The sequence below is a fragment of the Pseudorca crassidens genome, chromosome 12 (assembly GCF_039906515.1).
Source record: "Pseudorca crassidens isolate mPseCra1 chromosome 12, mPseCra1.hap1, whole genome shotgun sequence".
Taxonomy (NCBI): domain Eukaryota; kingdom Metazoa; phylum Chordata; class Mammalia; order Artiodactyla; family Delphinidae; genus Pseudorca; species Pseudorca crassidens.
In genome coordinates this window covers 16,358,183-16,385,166 of record NC_090307.1, presented here as the reverse complement: position 1 = coordinate 16,385,166, position 26,984 = coordinate 16,358,183, and the positions used below count along the sequence as shown (strand labels likewise).

Sequence of the window (26,984 nt, the reverse complement as noted above, 5' to 3'; positions counted from 1 at the left end):
CGATGCAGGGGACACGGGTTCGTGCCCAGGTCCGGGAAGATCCCACATGCCACGGAGCGGCTGGGCCCGTGAGCCATGGCTGCTGAGCCTGCGCGTCCGGAGTCTGTGCTCCGCAAGGGGACAGGCCACAACAGTGAGAGGCCCGCGTACCGCCAAAAAAAAAAAAAAAAGTAAAAAAAAAATATTAACATTTGATTGGGAGGAGAAAAAGACCAGTCATAAAACGTAATGTTAGTCCAAGGTAGAGGCTGGAGGGTGACGGGTGAGGCGAATGCATAGGATATAAAATTGCTAGGTGAAAAACAGGGCCCTGACTCGAGTGAAATGAGGGAGGCACTTGTCTTGAGGCAGAGGGGAGAAGCAGGGGAGGGGGTGGGAGGGCACTGACATCATCATTACCCAGCTGAGCTGTACTGGCTAAGATGCACCTGGTCAAATTGGGAAGGATACTCACAGGGTAATGAATGAGCAGGTGCACAAGCAAAAACTTGTGTATAGTACACTTAGAAAAAACTCCCTTGAATCTCAATTTTAACAGACTAGAAGACTAGACTAACAAGGACCAGACCAATAAAGACCAGAAGACTTGATTTCCATACTTGGTACCTGAAGGTAATAGACTAATATTTGTTCACTGACTGAGGACAAAAGCAGAAGGCACTAGAAGTAATTGGAAAAGGTTTACCAAGGTCAAACCGAGTATGAAACAAGCATTTGCACTTGTAAGAATAATGCTGATAAGTTGGCATTTATTATCTACTACTTGCTAAGCAGAGCTAAGTGATTTACATACATCAACTCCTTTAATTCTGGTAACAACTCTATATATACTATATTTTCAGCCCCATTTTAATAGATGAGGCAGAGAATTAAGTAACTTATTCAAAGTCATAAAACTAGAACCCAGCAGATCTTCCTGGATCCAAAGTTTGTGCACTTAGCCATTATACCGCATTCTGAACTCTGAACTTATACTGGATTAAAAAAAAATCACTGGATAGTGACTAACTGTGCTAGAATGTGGTGGAAGCTGTGTGGAGCTACCACCCTGAAAAAAGGTAGTGAGAATTTGGGTGTCCAAATTATTGCTACAGAAAATCCTGCTGTCCCGTGTGATGAAAAAGTTAATGCCACCAGAAACTGGACCAGGAAACCTTCTGTCTGGGGGCTACCTGGCTAGTCACACTTTATAAGTTACTTGCTCGCTTTTGTCCCAAACTATCCTCTAGTTTTCAATGGGGCAATGGCCTCGAATATCGCTAAGAGTGGTAGAGTGAGCTCAGGTGCGACTGCATTTGTTATTTCATCTAATCTGCATCCTTCCAGGGAAGGGCAACCTCTATAAATCTGTCTGCTGTGATTTATGAAGATTCTGGATGGCAGTCTGACTCGGAGGAAACCAGGTGATTCCTGCTAAAAACAATCATTTCCAAGATCGAATTAGGTTTAAATACACCATAGCCCAGTTTTGTTGTTGTTGTTAAAGTCTAGGCACAGATTTCAGGCAATTTCCACTGAGTATCTGGATCTCTAGCACCACTTCCCTTAGCAATGCCATACACATCTAATCCTAAAACGAGGAAGCCTCCGCTGAGGCTGCCCAACGCGGGTGCTGGTGGCGTCGCCGGGCACACGCAAGTCACTGAGTCAGCAGAGCGCGCCTCTGGAGGAGCGGACCCGCCGGCGATGGAAAGCCACGTGCTCCCCTCCTTGGCGTGAGGCAATCCTCCTCCCACAGCCTCGGGAAGCCCCGACGCCACAGGCTTCCTCGCCATAGTGGTGCCGCCCGACCGTAGTTCCTCCACCGCTTCCTCCTCCAGCTGCCACCACTCGACCCTTCCTGCTCAGCAACGACTCCACCTCCCACCCGGGTTTGAAGCGCGCGCCTCGCCGCGGCCCAGAAGAGGCGGCGCGAAGGGCGGGGGGAGGTGTCGCGGCCGCGCGCACGCGCGCAGTGGGCAGCCCCGCCCCCGCCCGAGGCCCCGCCCCCGGAGCCGCTACCGCGGCCAGCGGGCCCGACTCACCCAGGCAAACCTGCCTCTGCGGGGCGGGAAGCGGCGCTTCCTCCTCCGAGCACGGTGCAGCGCCGTCCAATTAGTCCTTCCGCCCCTGCCTCCGCGGCGCCGCGACGAGCGAGGGGGCGAGCGGAAAGTGCGCGATGCGGCCGGCGGGAGCAGCGGCTGTCGCGGGGTCGCCGGCGCGGGACATGTCGCTGTGCGGGGAGCTGCTGCAGGCCCCGCCGCCCCTGGCGTCGCAGCCGCCGGCGGCCGCGCCCTCGGGGCCGCCGCTCCCCGCAGCAGCCGGCGTGACCCTCAACCGCCTTCCGGAGCCGCTGCTGCGGAGGCTCGGCCGGAGCTTGGACCGAGCGCCCGAGGGCCGGGGATGGAGGAGGCTGGCCGAGGTGGCAGGGAGTCGGGGGCGCCTCCGGCTCAGGTGCGGCACCGGGGCCCGGGGTGGGGTGGGGTGTAAGGGCGGGGCGGGGTCACGTGGGGGCGTACTTGGGCGGGGGGCGCGCCGGGAGAGTGAAGTGGGCGCGGGAGAGGGAGGGCGGACGCGGCGATGGGTGAGGTTGGAAAACAGCGGGGCCACTTGAGATGGTGCAGGGGCCGCTGGGGGTAAGGAGCGCGGAGGGAAGGAGGTGGGAGAACTTAAGTAACCTTCCAGACAGAGAGCCTGAACCCAGGAAACTCCTGGGAATGCAGAGATTCGTGGTTGGACTCCGGCAGTGCACACCCTTTTCCTACTCTCCTCCCCTTTAGCTGAAAGAGAGAAATCGAGGTTGACCAAAGAGAATATAAAGAAAGCTATCTGGAGACCATTACGTTAGGGCGGTAATTCCAAAAGATTAAAATACACAGACCTAGAAGACCTAAGGGACGTTAGGAAGGGGACGTGCAGGTAGATAATGAAGGTGAAGGGTTTGAGGTGCAAGAATTCATGAAGGTTTTAATGTAGATGTAGAGAGAGAAGGATAGTGGGAAAGAAAGAAACTAAACTCACCGTCTTCCTCCATCAAACCAACTTGCCAGGTTTTCTTCCTGATTTCACCATGAACATTAAACCATTTTCCTATTACCAGGCTTGGAACTGGGCTTAAGACTCTCAGGACTCCTTTACACTCTTACGAATTATTGAGAACCCCAGAGAGTTTTTGGGTTTTATTTATTTATTTTTGGCTATGTTGGGTCTTCGTTGTTGCACGCGGGCTTTCTCTAGTTGCGGCGAGCTGGGGCTACTCTTCGTTGTGGTGCGTGAGCTTCTCATTGTGGAGCACGGGCTCTAGGCACGCAGGCTTCAGTAGTTGTGGTGTGAGGGCTTCAGTAGTTGTGGCTCACGGGCTCTAGAGCGCAGACTCAGTAGTTGTGGCGCACGGGCTTAGTTGTTCCGCAGCATGTGGGATCTTCCTGGACCAGGGCTCGAACCCGTGTCCCCTGCGTAGGCAGGTGGATTCTTAACCACTGCGCTGCCAGGGAAACCGCCCCCCCCCCCGCCCGAGAGTTTTTAACGTGGGTTCTATATGTTACATACATACAACATATACTGATATTTACCATATTAGAAATTAAAATCAAGAATTTTTTAATATTTAAAGAGAACAATTCATTACATGTTAACAGAAATGACGTGTTTTTGTGGAAGAACAAACTTTTCCAAAACAAAAAATTTAGTTAGAAAAGTGGCATTGTTTTACATTTTGAAAATCTCTTTAATGTCTTGCCTTAATCCTAGAGAACCGGCATCTTTTATGTCCTTCTGCACTGAGTCTGTTGCACTGTCACAGGTCAGGTAACACTGGATATGCCAATGTCCATTCTTGAGAGAATGAATGAAAAAAATAAATAACATCTTAGTATTATTATGAAAAGTCATTTTGACCTTGGGCATCCTGTGAAAAGGGCCTCAGGAACTGCAGTAGGGCTTCCCAGACTACACTTAGAACCACTGCTCTAGATCACTGTTACGATTTGGGTCTGCCTTTGAACCCCTTAGCAGTTTTTTTAACTTCTCATATAACCACACTTTGTCTTGTACTATAATTATTTGTACACGTCTTTATAAACTCCTCGAGAACAAGAAGATTTAAGATCCTATATGTTATGCATAGAACCTATCTTAGACACTCTATAAATAATTTTGAATTGAGAGGGGAACCATTCATTCAAAATTAAGTTTTTTGAGTGCCTGATCTTTGCAAATGTTTCAGAAGATAAAACGATGTCAGATATTTAGCTCCTACTTATAAGGGCTTATGCAGTAATAGACTGTTATTCTGAGACAATCACAAATAATATGTTAGAGGCTATGTTGGGTGTGAATAATAACAGTGGGTTTTTATCATTTATTAATCAGTTAATATATATAACAGACAATGTATTAAGTATTTAATTCTCACCACAACCTTGAGTTTCAAAGAGTTTGAGGTTAAACCAGAATAATGATGATTTGGGATTATTTGGCTGTTCAATGGAGTAATGATGTGAGGATGGAATCAAGAAGTGGTAAATTTGCAAAGTTGAGCAGATGGCATACTTTTTTCTTTCTTTCTTTCTTTTTTTCTTTTTAATTTTTTGCTACTCTGCACGGCACGTGGGGTCTTAGTTCCCCAACCAGGGATCGAACCCATGTTCCCTGCATTGGAAGCACAGAGTCTTAACCACTGGACTGCCAGGGAAGTACCCCCCCTTTTTTTTTTTTTTTTCTGTTCTAGGAAGAATACATTGTGCTTTTGGCTGTGCAAAGAAAATCCAAGATACATACTATTATTCTAGGTCCATAGATTTCTGAATTTCTAGACTTACAATAACATAAACAGTTGTCTTCTTTGTGGGCAGGGGGCGGGGTCAGATTACCAGATCTGTGATTGGTTAATTTGTGAAATTAACTACTACTCTAGTTAGGGAAGGCTCTGGCCTTTCCTGAAGAAGGTTCTCCTGAAGTGAGCACTCCTATTTGGCCATGAAGGAGGGAGAACATCAGTAAGGCCCTGTCGCTGAAGAGGCATGGCTGATGGAATCTAAAAGTAGTGGATACCTGACATCAGGTGTTCAGTTTTCCTCCCTAAGCCTTCAGTTAAGTTTTATTAAAGGCTATAGAATGGTATTAGCTTTGTTTGAGGAACTAATGGAAAAGTTTGAGACCACTTCTCTGGTGAAGGTAGTATGGAGAGAGGGCAGTTGCCCAGCAAGAGGAGACAAGCAACAAAGGGCATGAAGTTGTGGAAGCTGGGGATTTCAGGGTGGGAAGTTTACTGGGGACAGATGAGTTTGGCCAGCCTTCCAGGATGGTGAAGGTTAGCTCAGAGTAGGTTAGTTGTGCTGGGGAAAGTGGAGGCCACCCTGAAGGTTGGAGAACTGGAGAACATTAAGCTCACATACCTGTTGAGATCAGAAGAATTAAACTGACCTAACAAAAGGTTAGCCCTGGGAACTTGGAGGCTGGGGAGTGACAACTGAGGGGGCAAGGTAAGCTGGCGGTGCTTTTTCTATTTAAGACTAAAACAGTGATTTTAAAACGATTTCATACCGATGGCAAAAGAGCATCTACAATAGTAAAAGGTCTGAAAGGCATTTTTCTCTAGTGTCAAACACAGGAATTATAGTGAATCTAGTCCAAATGGATGACAGTTCCCACGAGGATGTGCAGTGCTTTCTGCAGAGTCGCTGGATTCACAGCCCTAAAATCCCAGAAGTTTGCCTATTCTGTTTCTTTTCACTTTTTTTCCTCACTCTATACGACTTTCCTCAGACTAGGTAAGAATTTAATAAATAAGCCACAGGAGTTCCTTCTGAACTGTCCCATCAGGGATAAGGAGTGTTTCCAGATGGTTATTGGTGATTCAGGATAAATCCTTACATATAGTTTAGTTTTCCAAAACATGAACATGTGGGAGTGCCCTAAACAAACTCAGCCCTAGTTCCATTCCAAACTGCCTGAATATTGAATGCCCTTTGCTGTCAGTGTAGATAAGCACAGGTTCTGAGTGTCTTGCCCAAGCAGTGTGAATTCTGCGGAGGCTTGGAACGTTCGAGCCCCAAAGATGGCAGAACTTTCAGGAGGCTCTAATAGTGTGTAAATTCCATGAAGGAGGGAGCTTAGAGATGGGGCTTTGGGACCAGGGAAAACAGTCAGCCACTGCATACTTGCTGTGTAGAAGGTGCTCTTTTAGCTACGGAATCCTGCCCTTGAGCACTTTATGATAGGAAGGTTTCCTCCTGTCCCTATCTCTTCAGTCTCTACCTCTTCATCTTTGGATTTTTGGAATGCCCTAGGGCTTAGGCGTTGTATCTCTTTGTCTAGGCTTCTTCACCTAATCCCCACCTTGGTGTTATCCTTAAGTCCTCCTAGCTTTACACATATTTAGGTTGATTACTCTCAGTTCATATCTTCAGCCCATGTCTTTGCTTTGAACTCCTGGATTCATTCGTGTAGATCTCCTCTTGAATGACTAATAGACATCCTAAATGCAACACGTCCAAAACTTAACACGTCTTCCACCATAACCTCTTTCTCTTGCAGTCTTCTGCATTTCAGTGAAGGGCAACTACATCTGTCCAGGTGCTGAGGCCAGAAACTTCAGAGTCATTCCTGACTCCGCTTTTATATACCACATCCACTGCATCAGCAAATCCCTTCTGCCATACCTCCAGTATGTGTCTAGAATCCTACGTCCACTGCGACCACCCTGGTCCAGGCCACCATTATCTCTCACCTGCATTGTTCCAATGGCCGCCTAACTTCTCCGCCTCCTGCTTTGCTCCCATCCCAGTCTATTCTCAATATAGCAGTAAGAATCTTTTAAAACATTAAATCAGGTCTTATCCTCCCTGTGTTCAAAACCCTCCTATTGTTTCTCCATCTCAGAGTAAAAACACCAGTTAGCTACCAGTGAGCTCTTGGAACTGATATCCTGTTAGTGTCTCCCTCCCTCTCTCAGCTCTAGTCACACATGCTTTCTTGCCCTTCCTTGAAGACAGTAGGGCCTTTGGACTTGCTGTTTGCTCAACCTGAGATGTTTTCCACGGATGAACCACAAGACAGGCTCCTTTACCTCTTCAGGTGTTTGCTTAAAAGTCACCTTCTCACAAGAGAATGACAAATATATGATATTGCTTATATGTAGAATCTAAAAGAATGATACAAATGAAGTTATTTACAAAATAGAAATAGACTCACAGATGTAGAAAACAGACTTATGGTTACCAAAGGGGAAAGGAGGGAGCGATAAATTAGGAATTTGGGACTAAAATATACACACTACTGTATATAAAATAGGTAACCAACAAGGGCCTACTATATAGCAGAGGGAACTATACTCAATATCTTGTAATAACCTATAATGGAGGAGAATGTAAAAAAGGAATATATTTGTATATTTATGTATAATTGAATCACTTTGCTATACATTTGAAACTAGCACAGCATTGTAAATCAACTATATTTCAATAAAAATTTTAAAAATAAACAACATTGATTACATTTTTTTTAAAAAGGTCACCTTCTCAGTGAGGTCTTCTCTGATCACACTACTTAAAATCACCCTCTACGTCTGCTCCAGCCTTACCTATCCCCCTGCTTTGCTTTGTTTTTCTCCAAAGCACTTAGGACAGTTGGATGGATGGATGCACAGGTCTCTGTGTGTGTATACATATCTGTCCCTCTCCTGTAGAAAAATCCAGGAGGATGGGCGATTTTGTTTGCAGCTAGAAAAATACCTAGAAAAAATGGTTGTCCTATTTTAGGTGATTAATAAGTAGTTGTTGAATTAATGAATAAGGATTCTGAAGTGTAAATGTACCAAGAGAAACAAAAGAATCTAAAAGCAGTGCCATGGTTTGTACCCTAAAAGGTGTATAATATCAATATGTTCTATTTGATTATACATTTTAAAAAGATAAATATAGGGGTTTTTTTAAAGCAAAGTCTATTTGTTTCAGTAAGAAAGCAGTCTTTTTAATTAAATCAGAAATTTCAAATTAGAGCTGGTAGAAACCACTTCAAAGCACAGCCTGACAGGAATGTAACTAAAAAAGGAAAGAAAGAAAAGTTGAGTATGTATAAACATCATCTTAGCTGAAAGCCGGTGCCCATGTGGAAAATCAGTAAAAGGAAAGAAGAGAGGGCACCTTGTTTTTCTCCAGTGCCTCTTGTATTGGAAGAGAAGTCGTTGTCTATTTCAATTTGATTTTTCTTCATTTGGTGGGGGGAAAGTAAAATTGTTTTTAGTTTTCTCCATATTAATATAAAGATTAAAGCACCGTTTGGTTGCATCTGACAAGACGGCATCTTAATTTCATGTATCAGATCTTGATAACCTTTCTGAATCATAAAAAAAAATAGCATACAGCATCCTTGTTTTTATAAATTTCATATTATAATTATTTGAAAAATGGGTAATCCTTATATTGTGTCTAATACCGGTTCCTTGGGTATTCCAGAGACTAGTAAAAGAAAATTTTACAAAATATTGTAGCAGCACCTTCTGCTTTTGTTTTTGCTACCATCGCAATCACCATTATTTCATAAAAGAAAGGACACTTTTAAAAATAGGAAAGATAATCTTAGGGTAAAAGACAGTCTTATTGTCCTTACCTTTATCAATTTGCCGTGGACTTCAGTTTGTGCTGCCAGAGTGTACAGCCCAGAATTGGGAACGGTTGATCTGTAATATGATTATTGACATTTAACAAGGATAGACTATTGAATATACAAATTTAGCTAGAATACCTAGAAAAGAATACCTAGTGACTGGAGGCTTTGGAGGACACTATCTGGTTACCAAAACAGTAATAACTCAAAAACAATTTTTAAAAAAATTATTTTATTTATTTATTTTTGGCTGCATTGGGTCTTTGTTGCGGTACGCAGGGGCTACTCTTCTTTGCGGTGCGCGGGCTTCTCATTGTGGTGGCTTCTCGTTGCGGAGCATGGGCTCTAGGCGTGTGGGCTTCAGTAGTTGTGGCACATGGGCTCAGTAGTTGTGGCTCGCAGGCTTTAGAGCACAGGCTCAGTAGTTGTGGCGCACAGGCTTAGTTGCTTCGCAGCACGTGGGATCTTCCTGGACCAGGGCTCGAACCCATGTCCTCTGCACTGGCAGGCGGATCCTCAACCACTGCGCCACCAGGGAAGTCTCTCAAAAACAGTTTTTGTTTGTTTGTTTGTTTGTTTTAGTCATAGATAGGTAAGCTTTATTCCAACGTCTACATAAAAATGAGTTGATGTCGAACAGGAAACGGTTTTTCCAAAGGGTTAAAGTCTATCACACAACAGAACTTGGTCCTTTTCCCTTTAGTTTGTCTCTCAGTTCAGTTGGCTGATGCATCATTATTCGTGTCCGCCCTCACTAATCATTTTCACCACACACAATATCTAAAAGTCTTCGGGTGGTACTTCCCATTTCTCTGGAGATCTCTTAAGCTGTTTTCAGTTACAAGAGATGGGCAAGGTTTTTATCTGTTCTCACTCTACTCCACCGGAGCCAAAAACACATCCCTGAATTCTCTTGTTCAAATTGTGGCTGTTGGCAAAGCATTCAAATGAAGAACTTAATGCTAACGCACAAAGGACACAGTATAATCTCTGTATAATAGTGACTTCGCTTCAACCTTTTCTCATTAAAGAATTATTTTTATTATCTCTCCACAAGGGAGTTATAAAAAATACCTGTAAGAACATTGAAAAGGCTCTTAAAAGTCCTGGAATGAAAAATTCTGCAGTATAAATTACGATACATCGTCTATGACTTGCAAATAAGAATAAATTCTACAAGCTAGAATTTCTGAATGATTTTGATAGGAATTTACCAGAAGGAGCCAGAACATCAAACCTTAACGATTTCCTGTTTTCATCCCAATTGAGTTTTTGAAAAGCTGTATAATCTGTTGACAGGCACAGTCCACACAGGAACTTGCTGCTGCCACTGATGATGAAATCAATCTGAAGGACAGAGATTTGTATGCTGGACGCGCCAGGCTCTTCCATGCAACTGGTTGAAGTGGTCTTCTCTTATTTTTTCCCTTATGCTTTAAATAAAAGTAAATATACATATGGTAAAAATTTAAATGGTACAGAAAGATCTAAAATAATCAGTAAATATCCTTTTCTCTCATAACCTAGAAAATCTGGTGTCTTCCAAATCATCAGGCGTATGAATAATTTGCAAAGCGAAGTCAAACTTGTAGTCTCTTCATCTGAAAATTATTCTCAGGACTTTTGGAATGTGTTGATTCTGTCATGTATTACCTCTGTTACAGAGGAAAGCCATGCAGTCTTATTCTTCTTAAAAAAAACCTAATTACAAAAGCAACACACACGCTCTGCTCAGAGACAGCAAGTCCAGGCAGCACCTTGTACTCCGTGGATCTGGCCCTAGTTACGGGCAGAGTCCCTGGTATCATCCAGAGTCATGGGCGGCAGGAGCTCAGCCGAGCCCTTCCTGATGCCTCGGATCCTCCTGGCCAGCGGCACATCCTTCGGGAACAGAGTGACGCGGCCGGCATGTAAGGAGAGGAGATAGGCATCCTCAAAGAGACGAACTAGAAACGCTTCTGCTGCCTCTTGTAGGGCCAGCAGGGCCTGGGTTTCCCAATTGAAGTCCACACCACGAGTGAATTTAACACGTATTTCTCTTGCCAGGCGGCAGAAGGGGTTCTTCCTTTAACAACAGGTGTGTGCTCTTCTGAAGAGTTCGGATCTCCTTCAGAACCCGATGTCTCCGGCGAGCAAGTTGACGGGAGGAAGTGCCTAAGGATGGGCCCGGCCGGAGGGGGGCAGGGGGGGGGGGGGCGGGCGGCGGGAGCCGGGCTCGCGGCGCGCCTCCTTGGGGCTTCGGGCTTGCGGATCCGGCGGCGCGGGCCCATGGTTGGAGCTCGGGGTTGCGGACCGCGGCTCCTTCTCGGCCTTCCGGGTCCAGCGGCAGAGGCTGGCGTCCAGGGTCAAAAACAGTTTTTAAGGAAAAGCTAAAACAGTTTTAGAAATAAGCGAAATTAGCCTTAGTCTCCTTTTAATATTCCCATATTTTTATTGCATAATAAGAGCTAGCTTTTATTGAGTGCTTATTATTTGCCGCACACTGTGCTAAGTACTTTTTACATGGATTGTCTAATTTAATTCTAACAATACTGTGAGATAGAATATTAGTATTGAAGTTATTTTGGTTGGATCCATTTTCTTCATGAAATAACCTACTTTATCACAGAATTATAAATCTTGGGTGACCATTATATAAATGCTGTGGCAGCCTTTTACTAAAACTGATCAAAATGAATGTGGACTAACAATATTTTAAGTCGTATGAAAGCTTGCTAACTAATCTTGGCTCTGCCGCAGCTGTGGTACCATTATGTTTGACCCCTTCCATCCAGGCTTCCAGGCATTTCAGTTATAAATAATTCATATGGGCAAGAAATTTTAGGTATTGAGGGATTTTAAAAAGATATATATATATATATATATATGATAGGGTGTCTGCTTGCAAGGAGTACTGTTATCTAGTTGGGTAAAGAAGACATGCTTGTGAAAGAAAAGCTCATGATTTTAAGACAAAATTGTGTCGAAACATATAGAACAGGAGTCTGCAAACAACAGCCTGTGGGCCATATTGAGGCCACTGCCTGTTTTTGTATAGCTAAGAATGTTTTTTATATTTTAAAAATTATAAAACAAAACAAAAATCAAGAAAAGAATATGCAGCAGAGACTCTGTGGCCCGTATGAAGCCTAAAACATTTACTCTCTGGCACTTTACAGGAAAAGTTTGCCAACTTCTGCTATCCAAGATGAGCATCATTAGGAGACCGTGTCTAAAGGGACAGCAGCATTCGTAATGTAAACCGTTTTCCCCACCACGCAACAACTTGCTGTGTATTCTCTACAACACCCATGACGGGGCCAAACACATAGCAGGCAGGTCATAGTGAAGAAAATCTGTTGACTTGAATTAAATTTGTTGTTTGCAGTTGTCTAGACTTGGAGCAGTGTTGTCTTAAGGTCCTGGAGCCTGAAGGCAGCCCGAGCCTGTGTTTACTGAAGCTGCTGGGTGAGAAAGGCTGTACGGTCGTGGAGCTGAGCGACTTCCTGCAGACAATGGAGCACACTGAGGTCCTTCAGCTCCTCAACCCCCCAGGTACGTGCTTCCCGGGGGCACGTTCTCCAGGAGTTCATGGAGACAGACTCAGAGGAAAATATCTCATTTGACCAAATGAATTGTGTTAAGTATTTTTGAAACATGTGAACATATGGAGCCTCGTTTTCCCCCCCAGGTTGAGACTAAAGAACACATAAAAAGCAAATACAGTGTATAAACATTTGTTGGATTGTTTTCCAAAAAAACAGCTATAGAAGACATTTTGGGGACAATTGGAATAACTTGAGTGTAACCTGCATATTAGACATTAGGGAATCACCATGTGATGATGGTGCTGTACTTCTATAGAAGAATGTCTTTATTCCAAGGAAGTGCATGTGAAAGTGTTGAGGGGAAAGGTTTCTATAACTTATGTTAAAATAGTGCAGCCAAGAAAGTAAATACACACATTTATTTATGTATATGAATGAGAGAAAGTGTAACAAATGTTTATTGTTGAAGTTTTTTGCCAACATGGTGCTTTTGAAATGTTGAGTAACTCAACCACATGATTTTTTTTTTCCTGAATATACCAATATTGTGAGGTTGCTCACTTCCAAGGTCAGATTTGAGGAACAGGAAACAGTCCCACCTTTCCACAACTGTGGATGGAGTTGGTCAGTTACCATGACGTCAGCAGGAGGGACCATGTCATCCAAGTCACGTGATGGCAGCGGCGCTGCAGACCTTCTTTCTTGGGGGCTTGGGGAATTAGAGACACGTCTTGTAGTGATGTACTGACAAGTACACGTAGCAGAAACCCCAACTCAAGTTGGTGTAATAAAGGGAGCATGCTGGTTCCAACAGAAAAGTCTTGAAGCAGGTTGGGCTTCGAGAAAGGCAGGGGGCAGCCCTGTTTCCAAGGAGTTGGATTTTGTCTTTGCTCTTCCTTTCTTGTCATTGGCTTCCTCCCAAGGCTGACTTTCTACCTAGTCATGGGATGTCTACTAGCTGTTCCTTGCATTAATCTTCGTCTCAGCAAAAAGCGTAGGATTCCCTAATAAGCTAACTAATTTTGGCCACGTGCCTGTCCCTGTACCTGTCACCAGCCAGGGAGTTGGAATGTGCCAGTTCCCCTGGCTTAGAGCCAGGAGTGGAGTGGGTTCAGTTAGCTTTCCAGAAACCTCATGGATCGCCAAACAAAATTGGATGCTGGGCTTGTGAGGGGGAGCACCTGAAAAGTCTACTACAAATGGAAGGGACCCTGGATTGTGAGCCAGGAAATCTGGACTCTCAGGTTATCCCTGGCTCTACCAGGCCTAGTGTAGATGAGGAAGTAGGTCCTCTATAAACGCCTCTCTTGTGTTACCCACTGTATCTGATGCTTGACAAATGTTTCTCAGTGCCTCTTCATACAAGAGGCCTGGGATAATGCAGATCCCATCTAGATGCAATTGCTTTCTGTCACCAAACAGTAAATTATTTCTTCAGGTGACATTTATTAATTTTTGTATCCCCAGTGTCTCAAAAGTACCCAAGAGTTGTGGCAATTGAAATCTGCCAGTCTAGGGCACTCAGCCTCTAGGTTCTCAGACTTTATAGACTTACCAGGGCCTCTAAGGAACCTCTCTGGGAATTAACTATAACTTTAATATCTCATTACGTTTTTCAATAATTGCACTTAATCACTCCACCGTTGTTGCCAAGTCAATAAAATGAGAGTCAGTGTTCTCTACCTCTCAGACTTGGAGGAGCTGCTGAGATGATGCTGTGTTGAGTTGCATCTAGGTGACCACGGAGGCTGCACACACATCTCATGATCTGTGGTGTGATCACTGGCCTGAGATCAAAGGTTTCCAGGTTTTCACAGTTTCCCATGTATGAAACTGAGCTTGACTGAAATTGAGTCACATGTTTATTTGTGTGTAATGATGCGCCTGGAATTTTTAGCAGTATTCTCTGTTTTGACGTGATAGGCCAGCAGCGAATACAGTGCCATCCTGATAAACATCAGTCATCTTCTTGGGAAAAATCTGTTTCTGCTCTTTGAGTTTCTCTCCAAATACTAGGATCAGCGCTTCACCGTCAGTGTCCCCTGTGCAGATCGTTCCGATGTTGGGCCAACGGGCTTTTTCAGTTATCCCCTGGGACTCTTTCGTATTTGAGGGGAGAATAGGAAAAAGACAGCAGTTTCTACATGACCACTTATGCACTATTTCTGTGAAGTTTTATGTCATATTAGGCATATCGTATTCATTAGCTATATAGTATTCATTAGAAAGCAGTTGTTACTTGAATGTTAATTATTGATTTAAGAGGAAATATTTGGGGATCTAATAAAACTCCGTAATTTACAGTTAGCTTTCTACCTGAATCTTACTTGGGTAATCTAAAACTTACTGTATTTACACACATTAGAATATAGAAATATAAGAATTTGAGAATAATTTTTATATTTCAATAAAGACATTGAGAATAAAAACTACTGTAATTATATTAAGAATGCAAGCTCTGATAGAATCAACTTAATCTGGGATTTTGCTCATTCGATCAACATTACTGTATTCTAATACTTCTGCTATTCCAGGCACTGTGCTTGGTACTATGAATTAAAACAATCGTTCCTGCATGTTCAAAATTCATCGTGTAGTAGGGGAGACAAACATGTAACTCATCACGTCCAGTACAATCCTAAAAACAAGTATGTATTAAATCTCATTTTTTCTTTTCAGTGTATTCCTGAATCTTGGTGAAAATAAAAGGAGGAATAATCTAACATTTTCTCTCTTTTTTTTTTTGGTAGCGCAGTTTCAGAAGAAGACATTAGTTCTTATTCCACAAAGAGCCTGATGACTTTTATCTGATTGTCGTTATAGAGAGCTCTGGTTTTGGGTGACTAAGATGCTGTGAACCTCTGAACAGGTCTTTCAGGCCTAAATACAAGGAGAAGGGGAAACTTCAGATTTATTTTAGTCTGATTTTGTCATATTCCATCCCAGTTGTTTGTGGGATGACAGCCAGAGATGGCCATAGAAGATGGCTGCGGTACCAAGTTTCTTGGATGTCTTTGCTTTGGTGGCTCAGAGGTAGCTGGGGAGGGTTCCCCCATCTCTAACTGGAACACCTGCCTTGATCAGGAGCCAACTTCAGTGGTCCCTCATTTAGCATGAGGTCTAAGCCAAGGTTAACTCACCCCCAAATTCTTGTGCTCCATGGGCTCTGACATGTAATATATTTTTCAAAAGGTTGTGGTTTACTGTCTTCTGCTTTCCCTCTGATTGGGCTTTTCCATAGCACATGGGTTGGCCAGCTTGCCTCTCAGACTGGTCTTGCCTGCCCTTTGTTAGAGAAATGGCTTATAATTTTTGTGGATGGATGGTGTCCCTCTGCATTTTCCAGCTCTGACTCATTGTTTCCCTACTTTTATTCCTTTGGTCATTTCAGTGGGAATTGAAGAGGGGCGGGATGTTAAATGAAGTTGCTGAAATTGTTTTGAACCAGAGGTCTGTAATGATTTTTTTAGACCTTTATTTATTTTTTTATTTAAGGGTCAAAGACTCTGATCTCAAAGCAACCAAAATTGGCATCTGTAACCTTGGCAAATACAGATAAACTTAGATGTGCCATTTGAGATGTTTTTGTTTTGAGTGAAACCATTTGAGTGCTGACTAGTAGCCTCTATCAGCTAGAGTCCTGCACATCACGAGACTGGTTGTCAAGGAAGCCGTGCTCTGACCTGGAATCGGCTAAGCAGAGGCTAGACAGTGGGGGATGTTTAGAGAGCATTAACACGTTACACGTGGCTTTCATTAGATGGATTCCCAAGGTTCTTTCTGCTCCAGTTCTGTGATGCTGCCATTTTATTTCATTCTTGTATGAAAGGAGCTTTGCTGCGCATACATTTCAGAAGTGCTGGCAGAGTCATGTGATTTCACTGACATCTTTTCCATTTTTCCCCACCCCTTTTTCATATCAATTCATTTTTCTTCTTTAATTCCTTGTACTATACTCATTGTTATGTTTCTGGTACCAATTTTTTATTACTTTTATTGTCTCTAAGACAAGAGCGAAGATAGTTGAATATTATTCTTTCGTTTCCAGGATAGCTTTACTTCACATTTTATCTTCGCAATTCTGTGAAAGCCCAGAACAGTACTATTATGAACATTTAAATTTTATTTTATTTTTTATTTTACTTTTATTTTTTTAACATCTTTATTGGAGTATAATTGCTTTACAATGGTATGTTAGTTTCTGCTGTATAACAAAGTGAATCAGTTATACATATACATATATCCCCATATCTCCTCCCTCTTGCACCTCCCTCCCACTCTCTCTATCCCACCCCTCTAGGTGGTCACAAAGCACTGAGCTGATCTCCCTGTGCTATGCGGCTGCTTCCCTCTAGCTATCAATTTTACGTTTGGTAGTGTATATATGTCCATGCCACTCTCTCACTTTGTCACCACTTACCCTTCCCCCTCCCTGTGTCCTCAAGTCCATTCTCTACGTCTGAGTCTTTATTCCTGTCCTGCCCCTAGGTTTTTGGATTTTTTTTTTTATTTAGCTTCCATATATATGTGTTAACATACGGTGTTTGTTTTTCTCTTTCTGACTTACTGCACTCTGTATGACAGACTCTAGGTCCATCCATCTCACTACAAATAACTCAATTTCGTTTCTTTTTATGGCTGAGTAATATTCCATTGTATATATGTGCCACATCTTCTTTATCCATTCATCTGTCGATGGACACTTAGGTTGCTTCCATGTCCTGTACATTTAAATTTTAAATGCGAGCACACATTTATGTGGAAAAAGAGATGACCAGAAGTTATCATTTGGCCAAAATCACAGTTGGTTATTGACAAAAGTAGTATCAGAATCCGGGTCTCCTGACCCTGACCTGAACTCAGTGTCATTTCAATAATGCTAGGAAGTTTCTGGATTGTTTGGGAGGCTTAGTTATGGATTATTACCTCAATTCTCTCTTTGACCCACAGACTTCCATTTTTTTCTTCTTGCCAAATTAAAAAGTACTCAACTACTAGATCTTACTTATAAGGGACTCATCTTGTTCCGTGAACAACAGAAATTCCTGAAAGCAAGATATTAAGAAGTGAAAAGAGGCAAAGATCATATAAATGGGAATAAAATTAAAGAAGAAGAGAGCTAGAAAGAGAGTGGTGGTGAGGGCTGGAAGGATGGGTTTCCACGCCAAGGTGTTAAAGGGAATTGTCGATGATGTAGAAGGATGAGGGGTGTGATGTAGGAGACCAGGTTTAGCCACAGTAGATGCAAATGTAAATTGACCTGTAAGAGGAAAGTACACAGCCAGTACACTGCTTGTGTAATGAGGGGAAGTTGTTAGAGGAAGAGGAATGGTATTTATTCTGGGACTCTCTGGGGTGCTTTTCAGTAATAGTTTTGAAATGTTCAAAATAACGTTGAGGGAGAGTTTTAGATGGAAGATGATAGAAAATGTTTTTTGGTTCATGGCCTCTGAAAATGGATGCGCTGTGACATACCCAATAGATCTGTTCCTGGAAAAGCTGTGAATTACTTCGATAGTAACTGCATTGTAAGAGAGAACAACTCAAAGGGAATCTATGATGAATCCTTTTGTCAGGTCAAGAATCACCCTAATTTATCTGTTTAGTGATTCCTGCAGGGGTTGTAGTTTTATTGTGTAATGTCTTGAGCCGGTTGCTCTACACAGGTGTACACGTGTTGAAAGCACAATCCCCATGTTCCATCAGACCCAGTCAGATTCTCTCCGGCTTACAGGAAATGAAGTAACCTCTCTGACTTCTTTGCAGATGTTATCTGAAAAATAGGCTCGTTTGCCAGGAAGCTGTGCATTCAACCTTTAAAACAGAACTTTCGTCTGCCTTGGTACACCGTCCAGAGCTCTGTGTCATCTTCCCTCTTTACTTTGTTCAGCACATTCTGCCTAGTGGGCGCTGCGCGAGGGTGGTTAGAGGTGACCGTGGTTCCCTGTCGCACACGAGACAGGGTGGAAAGAAATATGTGTGGTTAAGACACGGGAGGTGTTGTGACTTCTCTCTGTGCTACTCACCAGGGCGGGTTCCAAATCACACTGTGCCTTTCAATTCTCAGTCTTTGAAGCAGTAGATAATAAAGACATGTCTTTGATTGCTTCTTGAAGACTTAGACTACTAAAATTGTTGGTATAGGACAGATGTATCAACTGTGAGTTTGAATGTCTGTTAAAAATCATTCAGTCTTGTCTCCCACAAAGGAAGCTTTTAGAACATCCTGGTCACATGGGCGCCTTCCTCTGAAGTCATTCATTTCTTCGTAAGACCCTCTAGAGAGAAAGCCTTTCAGTTTCCTTCATTCTCATCTCTTGTCTCTTTGTGTAATAGCAGAGGATCTTGGCCACAGTACATGTGTAAGCACTGCCACGGCACAAGACACTGCACGGTGCCTGACAGCCTCCTTCCAGTAAGAGAGGCTCACTGTGGCAGAAGATGGGATTAGCATGGGAGATGCATTAAGAACCATCAGAAAATGATAACTATGTGAGGTGATGGATGTGTTAATTAACTTGATTGTGACAACCATTTCACAAACGTATACCTATACTGAATCATGTTGCACACCCTTATATATATGCAGTTTTTATTTGTCACTTATACCTCAATGAAGGTGGAAGGAAAAAAGAACAATCACTGGGATAACCCAAGGCTTAAAAGGGTTTTAAAGCCCAAGAAACCTTAGCTTTGCATCCTGGTTCTGCTGTTTTACAATGAGAAGAAAAGGAATCTCAGAGAAGTTAACAATTTACACAGGGTAATTTGGATGACTTTCTGCAAATGACGTAAGTTCATTTTCCTCATTGTAACATAGATCTAGTTAATATCTAACTCACGTGATTATTTTGAAAGTTAGAGATCAAAGTGCTGGGCATATGGAAAGCAGCCAGTAAATTGCCGTTATAGTAATTTTTGTTATTATTATACACATTCTTTCAACAGATATGTGTTGAACACCCACAGTTTCACATATACCAGGCACTGTTCTAGGCGTCTGGTAAACTGGTGGCTGAGACAAGAGCTTCTGTTTTAGCAGGTGACACAGATAATAAGAAACGGGACTTGGGGTGATTAGTGCAGTGAAGCCCACAAAGTGGGATGAGTGTAATGCTGGGTGGGAGGGGGGAGGTAGCTCATGTTTCCTGGACCAGCTGGAGACCTGGATGATGAGAGAGTCTGTCAGGAAACAGTGGGGGTTAGGGGGGAATCCAGCAGAGAACCAGGAGGTGGAAAGGCAGGAAAGAGCTTGTCTTCCGAAGGAAAGAGGCCCTCGCGGCTGGAGTCTGGTGGGCACGAGGGCCTCGTTGGCCATGTAAGGAGCTTGGGTTTCATTCTAAATCCAATGGGAGGTCAGTAAAGGGTTTTATCAGAGGAGTGACATGGATTAATTTGTTTTAAAAAGACATTGGGCTGCTGGTTGGAAGTAAGGAATGAAAGTTCGCCGGCTGTGAGAATAGTTCAGTTCGGGAGGGGATGGCGGCTTGGATTAAGCTCATGGCATTGAAGATGGTGAGATGTGGAAATGCGTAAGCGACAGGCCTCGCAGCTAAATTACACGTGGGGAAGGAGGACATGGGCAGGAGGGGTTTGGGGGGGCTGCTAAGTTTCCGTCCTGAGTAACTGGATGCTTGGGGTGAGGCCGGGGCCTGGTTTATCTTCCCTGAGATGGACAAGACTGGGGGCTCTCGTGGAGGAGGAGATCTTGTGTGGGATCTTCCCGGACCGGGGCACGAACCCGTGTCCCCTGCATCGGCAGGCAGACTCTCAACCACTGCGCCACCAGGGAAGCCCAACTCCAGGATCTTTGACAGGAAGCTCCTGTCAAAAGTTTTCCAAGTTCTGATGCTGGTAGTCATTTCTCAGATGAGAACTGTTTGCATCACATGTATCAAATTTATATCCTGCTGTTCTGTTTCTGTACCTTTCTGATTACAGAATAGTTTTAATGCTGAATCACAGCATTGACATTCATATGCCCTTTCTTTTTTAATATTTATTTTTTTATTTAGGCTGTGCCAGGTCTTTTTTTTTTTTAATTTGTTTATTTGTTTTGTTTTTATTTTTGGCTGTGTTGGGTCTTCACTGCTGCGCACGGGCTTTCTCTAGTTGCGGTGAGCGGGGGCTACTCTTCGTTGCGGTGCGCAGGCTTCTCATTGTCGTGGCTTTTCTTGTTGTGGAGCGTGGGCTCTAGGCGCACAGGCTTCAGTAGTTGTGGCACGTGGGCTCAGTAGTTGTGGCTCGCGGGCTCTAGAGCACAGGCTCAGTAGTTGTGGCGCACACGCTTAGTTGCTCTGCGGCATGTGGGATCTTCCCCGACCAGGGCTCGAACCCATGTCCCCTGCATTGGCAGGTGGATTCTTAACCACTGCGCCACCAGGGAAGCCCCATGCACCAGGTCTTAATTACCACACGCAGGCTCTTAGTTGTGGCAGGCAGGATCTAGTTCCCTGACCAGGGATCGAACCCGGGCCCCCTCATTGGGAGCACAGAGTCTCACCCACTGGGCCACCAGGGAAGTCCCTCATATGTCTTTTGAAGACATTTAAGTGGTATTTAAACTCACAGTTGTCTTACTAACAGCGCACCTAACTCAGTTGAAGGGCTGGCCGGATAAGCCTTTATGACTAAGTATTTCTAGAGCTGGCACAGAGAAAGCATCGTGACTGCTGTATGCAGACAGCTATGATAAGGCTCATCCTGGTTTCAGAGGCGTTAGAATGTGGAAAAAATGTTTCTCAGAATTGAAGAAATATGGCAAACAATTTTTTCCCCCAATCGTGGGGAAGTACAGTAGATCAAAGTCTTCTGCAGGTGAGTTCCTTTCCTCCAGGTTTTATAGAGCCTGGAACTCACAAACTCATCATCTGATGGAGAAGGAGATGTGAATGGGTGATTTATAACCAGGATGAATATGCAGGTTATTTCCAAAATATTTCTTCTTTTGGTTTCAGAAACATAAACAAGGAAAACCCCTCTTCTCTGACTTTATATAACTTTTTTTTTTTTAAGGAATAAAGATCACTGTAAACCCAGAATCCAAGGCAGTCTTGGCTGGACAGTTTGTGAAGCTGTGTTGCCGGGCAACTGGGCATCCTTTTGTACAATATCAGTGGTTCAAAATGAATAAAGAGGTAATTTTTTAATGTCTTTTAAATGCCTTTTAATTCCTCTGTCATGAGAAGAGAGAAAGAAAATTAATTAGCCTGTTGTCTTCAGTGTGTTTTTAGGAGTTTTCTTTGAGGATATGATAGGTCCTTGTTAAAGGATCTGTGTTATTACCGGAGTGTTTATTCAGTAATCATTACTTTGGTAAGCAGTAATAAAATCAGTTCTCTATTCTGAAAATTGTGGAAAATCAGGAGTACTTGGGGCAACAATGTTAACAAACATGAAACATCACCAGTACATTCTAAAATATCTACACAAAATCCTTTACAACAGATTATGTTCCAGTCTGAATCTTTAAAAGATTTTCAAAGCAACATGGAAGGCAATATTATTTTAAGCATTCCCCATAACTGTATTATATCAGAAGATTTAGGCTTTTATGGTAGATTCTGAAGTAAAACTCAGGTCGGTAGAAAGGGGCATTTATTCCTTTTGTGGAAGGATTGTATCCCCATGCCACCCAACCAATAATTTAAAATTGCATATTGGAATCCTCTTGTCTTAAACATTCTTTGAGCACTCTGCTGCTGGGAATTTCTCAGTGGTCTGGCCACGTTGTGTCCCACTGTGGTGGGCTTCTCTCTTCTCCCTCATTCATCTCCCCTTGCTCCCTTCCCTCCTAGATGGTACCTTGAAACTCCATTATTCTTTTCAGCCTGTTAGTCACATAACTAAACTTTCTTTCCAACTCAACATTAAGACTCCATTTGCAAATTTGAAACTAAGTTCAAGAGCTGTTCCGAGATGACAATCTTTCCTTTGATGGGATCAAAGGATCCCATCAAAGGAAACGTGTGGATTTGCACAATTTTTAATTTCCGTCCCTCACACACAGGTGAGGTAAGGCAGATGTGAACTGCAGTAACAGGACTGCGCTGGCACCAGACAGGCCTGTGTTGGATCCTTGACTGTTAGTAGCGACTCGAATTCCTATCGTCAGGGGTTGAGAGAACTTAATTGATGGGATAGTTTATGTGCCAAGGCTCTCGAGAGATGGTAACTAAAGTTATTTTTACCATATTTTCTCAATTGCAAAGTGGCTTTCATTTTAATAAACACCTTTTGAGGAAGAAATCATGGACAAAACTTACTCTATTAAGTATATCATTTGTGAACTGTGTCCTGACTTGAGAAGGGGAGGAATGTAGAGGGTGAGCAGTGCGTCGTGGATTTGAAGAGTTGCAATGGATTTTAAAGCCCTTACCAGTTGAGTTTTGTCAAACCACACTTAGGTTCATAGTCTATTTCAGGAGATACTCATTTAACAACTACTTGTTGGACACCTGTTTTGTGTCAGGCCAGGTTCTAAGTCCAGGATGGTGAAGCACCGACACACAGGGGCCCTGCCAGCTCCACTGGGGAAGGACAGTGAGCAAATAAGATAACTCTGTGAGTTAAGAGCTGTGAGAAAATAAACAGGGTGATACAAAGGGAGAAGCCACTAAAGGTCTTAAGTAGGAGAAGTAACATGATAGAATTTTTGTTTTTAAAACACCAACTTGCTGCTTGAAGGGAAGCAAGAACAAAGCAAGAAGACCAGTTAGGGGCTCCCCTGGTGGCGCAGTGGTTGAGAGTCCGCCTGCCGATGCAGGGGACGCGGGTTCATGCCCCGGTCCGGGAAGATCCCACATGCCGCAGAGCGGCTGCGCCCGTGAGCCATGGCCGCTGAGCCTGCGCGTCTGGAGCCTGTGCTCCGCGACGGGAGAGGCCACAGCAGTGAGAGGCCCGCGTACCGCAAAAAAAAAAAAAAAAAAGACCAGTTATCTAATGCCTACACTGGACTAGAAATAACAGTAGTGTGGATTAGGACATGGCAGTGGAGATGGATCAAAGTGGGTAAGTCACTTTATTTTAGAGATAGAGTTCATCAAACCTGACAGATTAAATGTGGAGCCTGAGGGGAAAGGAAGAGAGCTCAAGGATGACCCTAGATTTTCTACTTAAGCATCTGGGGACCTGTTATTTACTGAGGTGTTAAGAGACCGGGAGAGGAAGAGATTAAGGGCAGAAACTCAAGAGTTTGGTTTTAGACATGTTAAGTTTGAAGTGCCTATTGGATGTCTAAATGCATCTAAGTCAGCTTGGGTACCTCAGGAGACAACATTGAAAGTTTGTTGGGACTTCCCTGGCAGTCTAGTGGTTAGGACTCGACGCTTCCACTGCAAGGGGCACAGGTTTGATCCCTGGTCAGGGAACTAAGATCCCGCGTGCACGGCCAAAATAAATAAATACATAGATAAATGTGTTAAAAAAAAAAAAAAAAGAAAGAAAGTTTGTGTAGTGGAGGAGGAACCAGTAGAGAGACTAAGAAGAATTTGCAAGATAAGAGGAAAACCAGGAGAGAATGGTATGAAGCCCTTGGGAAAGTATTTCAAGAAGAAAGGGGTGGTCAGCATTTTCAGTGCTGCTGAGAGGTATGTGGGTCAAGGGGGGGTGTACTTGGGATTCTTTTGTTTAAGATATAAAGGTACTAGAGTATGTTTGGGGGAGTGATACAATAAAAGGGAGAAATAGATGCTAAAGCAGAGAGAAAATTGCAGGAGCAAAGTCAGAGAGGATGAGGGGATTGTTGGAGAGGAAAAAACCTTTCTCCCACCCTCTCATGCTCAGTCCCTGGGGGCCTGTGAATTAACAGGCAAAATACAGATTAACAAGAGAAGTTTATTCATATGGGAAATTACAAAAGAAGTAGTCCTGTGATTGGTTACAGTTAGAGGAAAAGGGAGGAAGGAGATAAAGCCTCTCTGGGAAGAACAAATGGGTTTCTTTAGGAAATAGATACAAAGGGGTTTCTAGGAGAATAAACAGGAGATGAGAAAGTTTGTGGTAATATCTATTCATGCAAGTGCAAATGGTCTTTCCATCTTCCTCATGGCTATTTAAAACTTCCCTGGAGAGGGGATTTATTGTAGGTTTCCTCTTGGTCTTCTTCCTAGGAATAAAAGCCACCCTGAAGAGGGAATTTATGGCAGCCTCATTTCCCAGAAGTTTCTGCTTTTGGTCAGATAAGGAAAGCTCTGATAAGGCTTCTTTCTGCATCTGTTGAATCCTAAACATCTTCAGCTTGAGCTAGTTTACATACCAGCTTTGGGACTCTGAGCGGTTTAGGATCCCCATGCAACCCAAGCCCAGGTAACCTTTGTTAGGAAGACACGCTTTCCATTTTAACAGGAGGGAAGAGAGTTACAAATAAGCACAGACTAAAGTCAATGGCTGAGAGAAGTGGGATTGCAGGAGGTTTGAGGAGAGAGAAAGTCCACAGGAATAGCCTAGTAGGAAAGCAGACTTAGTAGGTTCACGTGGTTAGGATGGTCAGGCAGTGCTAAGGCAGCCTCCATCCCAGTTGTCAGATCTTCAGCGAAATGCTCTCTCTCCGGTGCAGGTTCTGAGAGGAGAGAGAGCCGAATTCAATTGGTTGGAGTTTGGAGACGGAGAGCTTATTAAATAAAGTACTTTGCAAGGGAGCCAATATATAATGAGGCACTTGACAAAGCCCTTTGACAATATGCCAGAGTTGGGTGGTGATGATAAATTGATGGGAGCAGCTAAGGTGAAAGAAAACTTAACGTGGTGACCAGAGCCCAGGAGTAAAAGCTTGGGAAACCCTTGCATGGACCTTCCTTCCCATCACTGATAGGCTTCCCATAGCCCTTCTCCACCCAGACCTTGAGAGAAGCGTATTGGTCACGGCATCTATCCTCTGATAGAATTTTGCAGATGAGGAAATGAGGCCTTGGGGTAAAATAACTTGCTCTTAAACTGACAGCTAATTTGATCAGAACAGAAATAAAGAGCCAGGCCTAACTTTCTGTGATCCCTTCACTCCATCATGGGTTGGTCATGTTGTATGACTACTTAGCTCATAAATGTTACAATTCTAGATTCGTTAGATACTAATGATCAAACAATTTTAAATGACAGATTAGATACCTTTCTATTAGTGAGTTTGGGGAAGATATAAGGGAGAGAGAGAGCCTAACTCTCTTGTTAACAGATTTGTAGAAGACTGATTTTCTAAGACTTCAGTCCCAAGTTACTCAAAATTTTGTTGTTTTTTAAGTAACAGATACTTTAGAACTTGGGGGAAAAAAAGATATACTTTGCAAAGTTCCAAGAACATCATACATTTTGCACAGCACGTTTTTATAAGGTGTGTTTTGATGAGTCATTCATTTTTATCCTCTCATTGATTCTTTCACAGATTCCGAACGGAAATGCATCAGAACTTATTTTTAACACGGTGCATATAAAAGATGCAGGCTTTTATGTCTGTCGAGTTAATAATAATTTCACCTTCGAATTTAGCCAGTGGTCACAGTTGGATGTTTGTGATGTCACAGAAGTAACAGAAGGCTTCCAGAGTAAGTGATAAAGTAACTTGAATGCTGGGATGGGAATTGCCTTTTTTAAATTTTATTTTAAATGTTTACTTTTAAATAAATAATTTCAAAGTATCAAAGATAGTACTCACATATGTACTTCACCCAATATAATGTCACCAGTCGATAATATTTTATGCCATATCCCATGTGATGGATAGATAGACAGACAAGACGGACATGCAGATGTCTTGGGCTGACATGACCTTTCTCAGTTTGGCCCTGCTGCTGACCTATTCAAACTTGCCACCTTTCATGGGTCTGAATGTTGTGGTCTCTGGTTTTGGGGGAGAAGAGAAATCTAATGCCGTCTTGCTCACTTTTCAGTTCCTTTCTATACTTTTTCTCCCAAACTATTGTATTACTTCTAAAAAATTGTGTCATGGAATAAAGACTATCTATAGAGTTGAAGTAGGCGTGACAGGGCATATAGTGCATCATTTGCTGCAGTGAAGCATTTCATCCAACTGGTTTTCTACTTTTGCCATCCATCTTTTTAGTCCAATAACCAGTATTGATCAAGGGAAAAACCCAGTGTACTCTAAAGAGTAGCCATCAGGTATTATTTTTTCACACAAACAGTCAAGAACCATATTTGTCATTTTTGCTAGACAAAAAGAATGAGGGAAACAGACTTTTTGTGGCCAATTTGTCTGTCTTCCATTCTTCTCTCAATTTAGCTTTTCCTACACCCGAATAAAGTCTCTAGAAATAGTCATGATTAATTGAGTGATTTATGTTTCCCTAGAATGTTTCTGTGCATGTAATTAACTTTAATATGTTTATAAATGGAATCTTATTCATTCAACAAATATTATTGATCACCTGCAATGTGCTAGACACTGAGTTTCATTGTTACTGGATCACATTGACAAGGCTTCTGTCCTCAAGGCCCTTAGAGAGTAACAGATGAGCATTCAGTAGATAACGCTTAACCCATGCATATTTATTCAGTGCTAATAACAAAACTCCTAATTTTAAGGCAAGTTAAATGAAACAGCAGAACGTAGAGCTTTCTGTTTTGAACAGAAACATCACTCAAGGTGTTTCTGTCCTTTGCTCCCACCGAAAAGACTCTGTGGCCAAACACATTTAGGAACCACTTAAACTGTTTTCCCCTCTTAAATACACAGTGCATACTAACACTTGGAAAACTGAGAAGTCCTGCAATAAAGACAACTGTTTAACTTTGTTTAACCCAGAATGTTCTAAACTTATTTGTCTATAGCATCCTTTTATCCACAGAACATCTCCTAATATTTCTAGATGTGCTACAGTTTTATGGAACATCATTTGGGAGATGCTATTGAAGATTGTA

General features: G+C 42.9%; 1 protein-coding gene and 1 pseudogene across 5 annotated transcripts in view; one reads left to right on the top strand and one right to left on the bottom strand.

Annotated features, from left to right (window-relative positions):
* Nucleotides 1-1,998: 1,998 nt before the first annotated feature.
* The window catches only part of MALT1 (MALT1 paracaspase), a 57,684-nt gene continuing 32,698 nt past the window's right edge, over nt 1,999-26,984 (top strand). For 4 of the 5 annotated variants that reach the window (XM_067698948.1, XM_067698946.1, XM_067698947.1 and 1 more), the window contains exons 1-4: nt 1,999-2,433; nt 11,954-12,120; nt 21,129-21,250; nt 25,489-25,648. In XM_067698948.1, coding sequence (XP_067555049.1) covers nt 2,159-2,433; nt 11,954-12,120; nt 21,129-21,250; nt 25,489-25,648 — 724 coding nt within the window. In that variant the 5' untranslated portion in view covers nt 1,999-2,158. Of the gene's footprint in view, nt 2,434-10,048; nt 10,664-11,953; nt 12,121-21,128; nt 21,251-25,488; nt 25,649-26,984 lie in introns of those variants that run through there. The other variant, XM_067698949.1, reaches the window with a different exon arrangement.
* On the bottom strand, nt 9,733-10,856 carry LOC137203248 (histone H3-like centromeric protein A pseudogene; annotated as a pseudogene).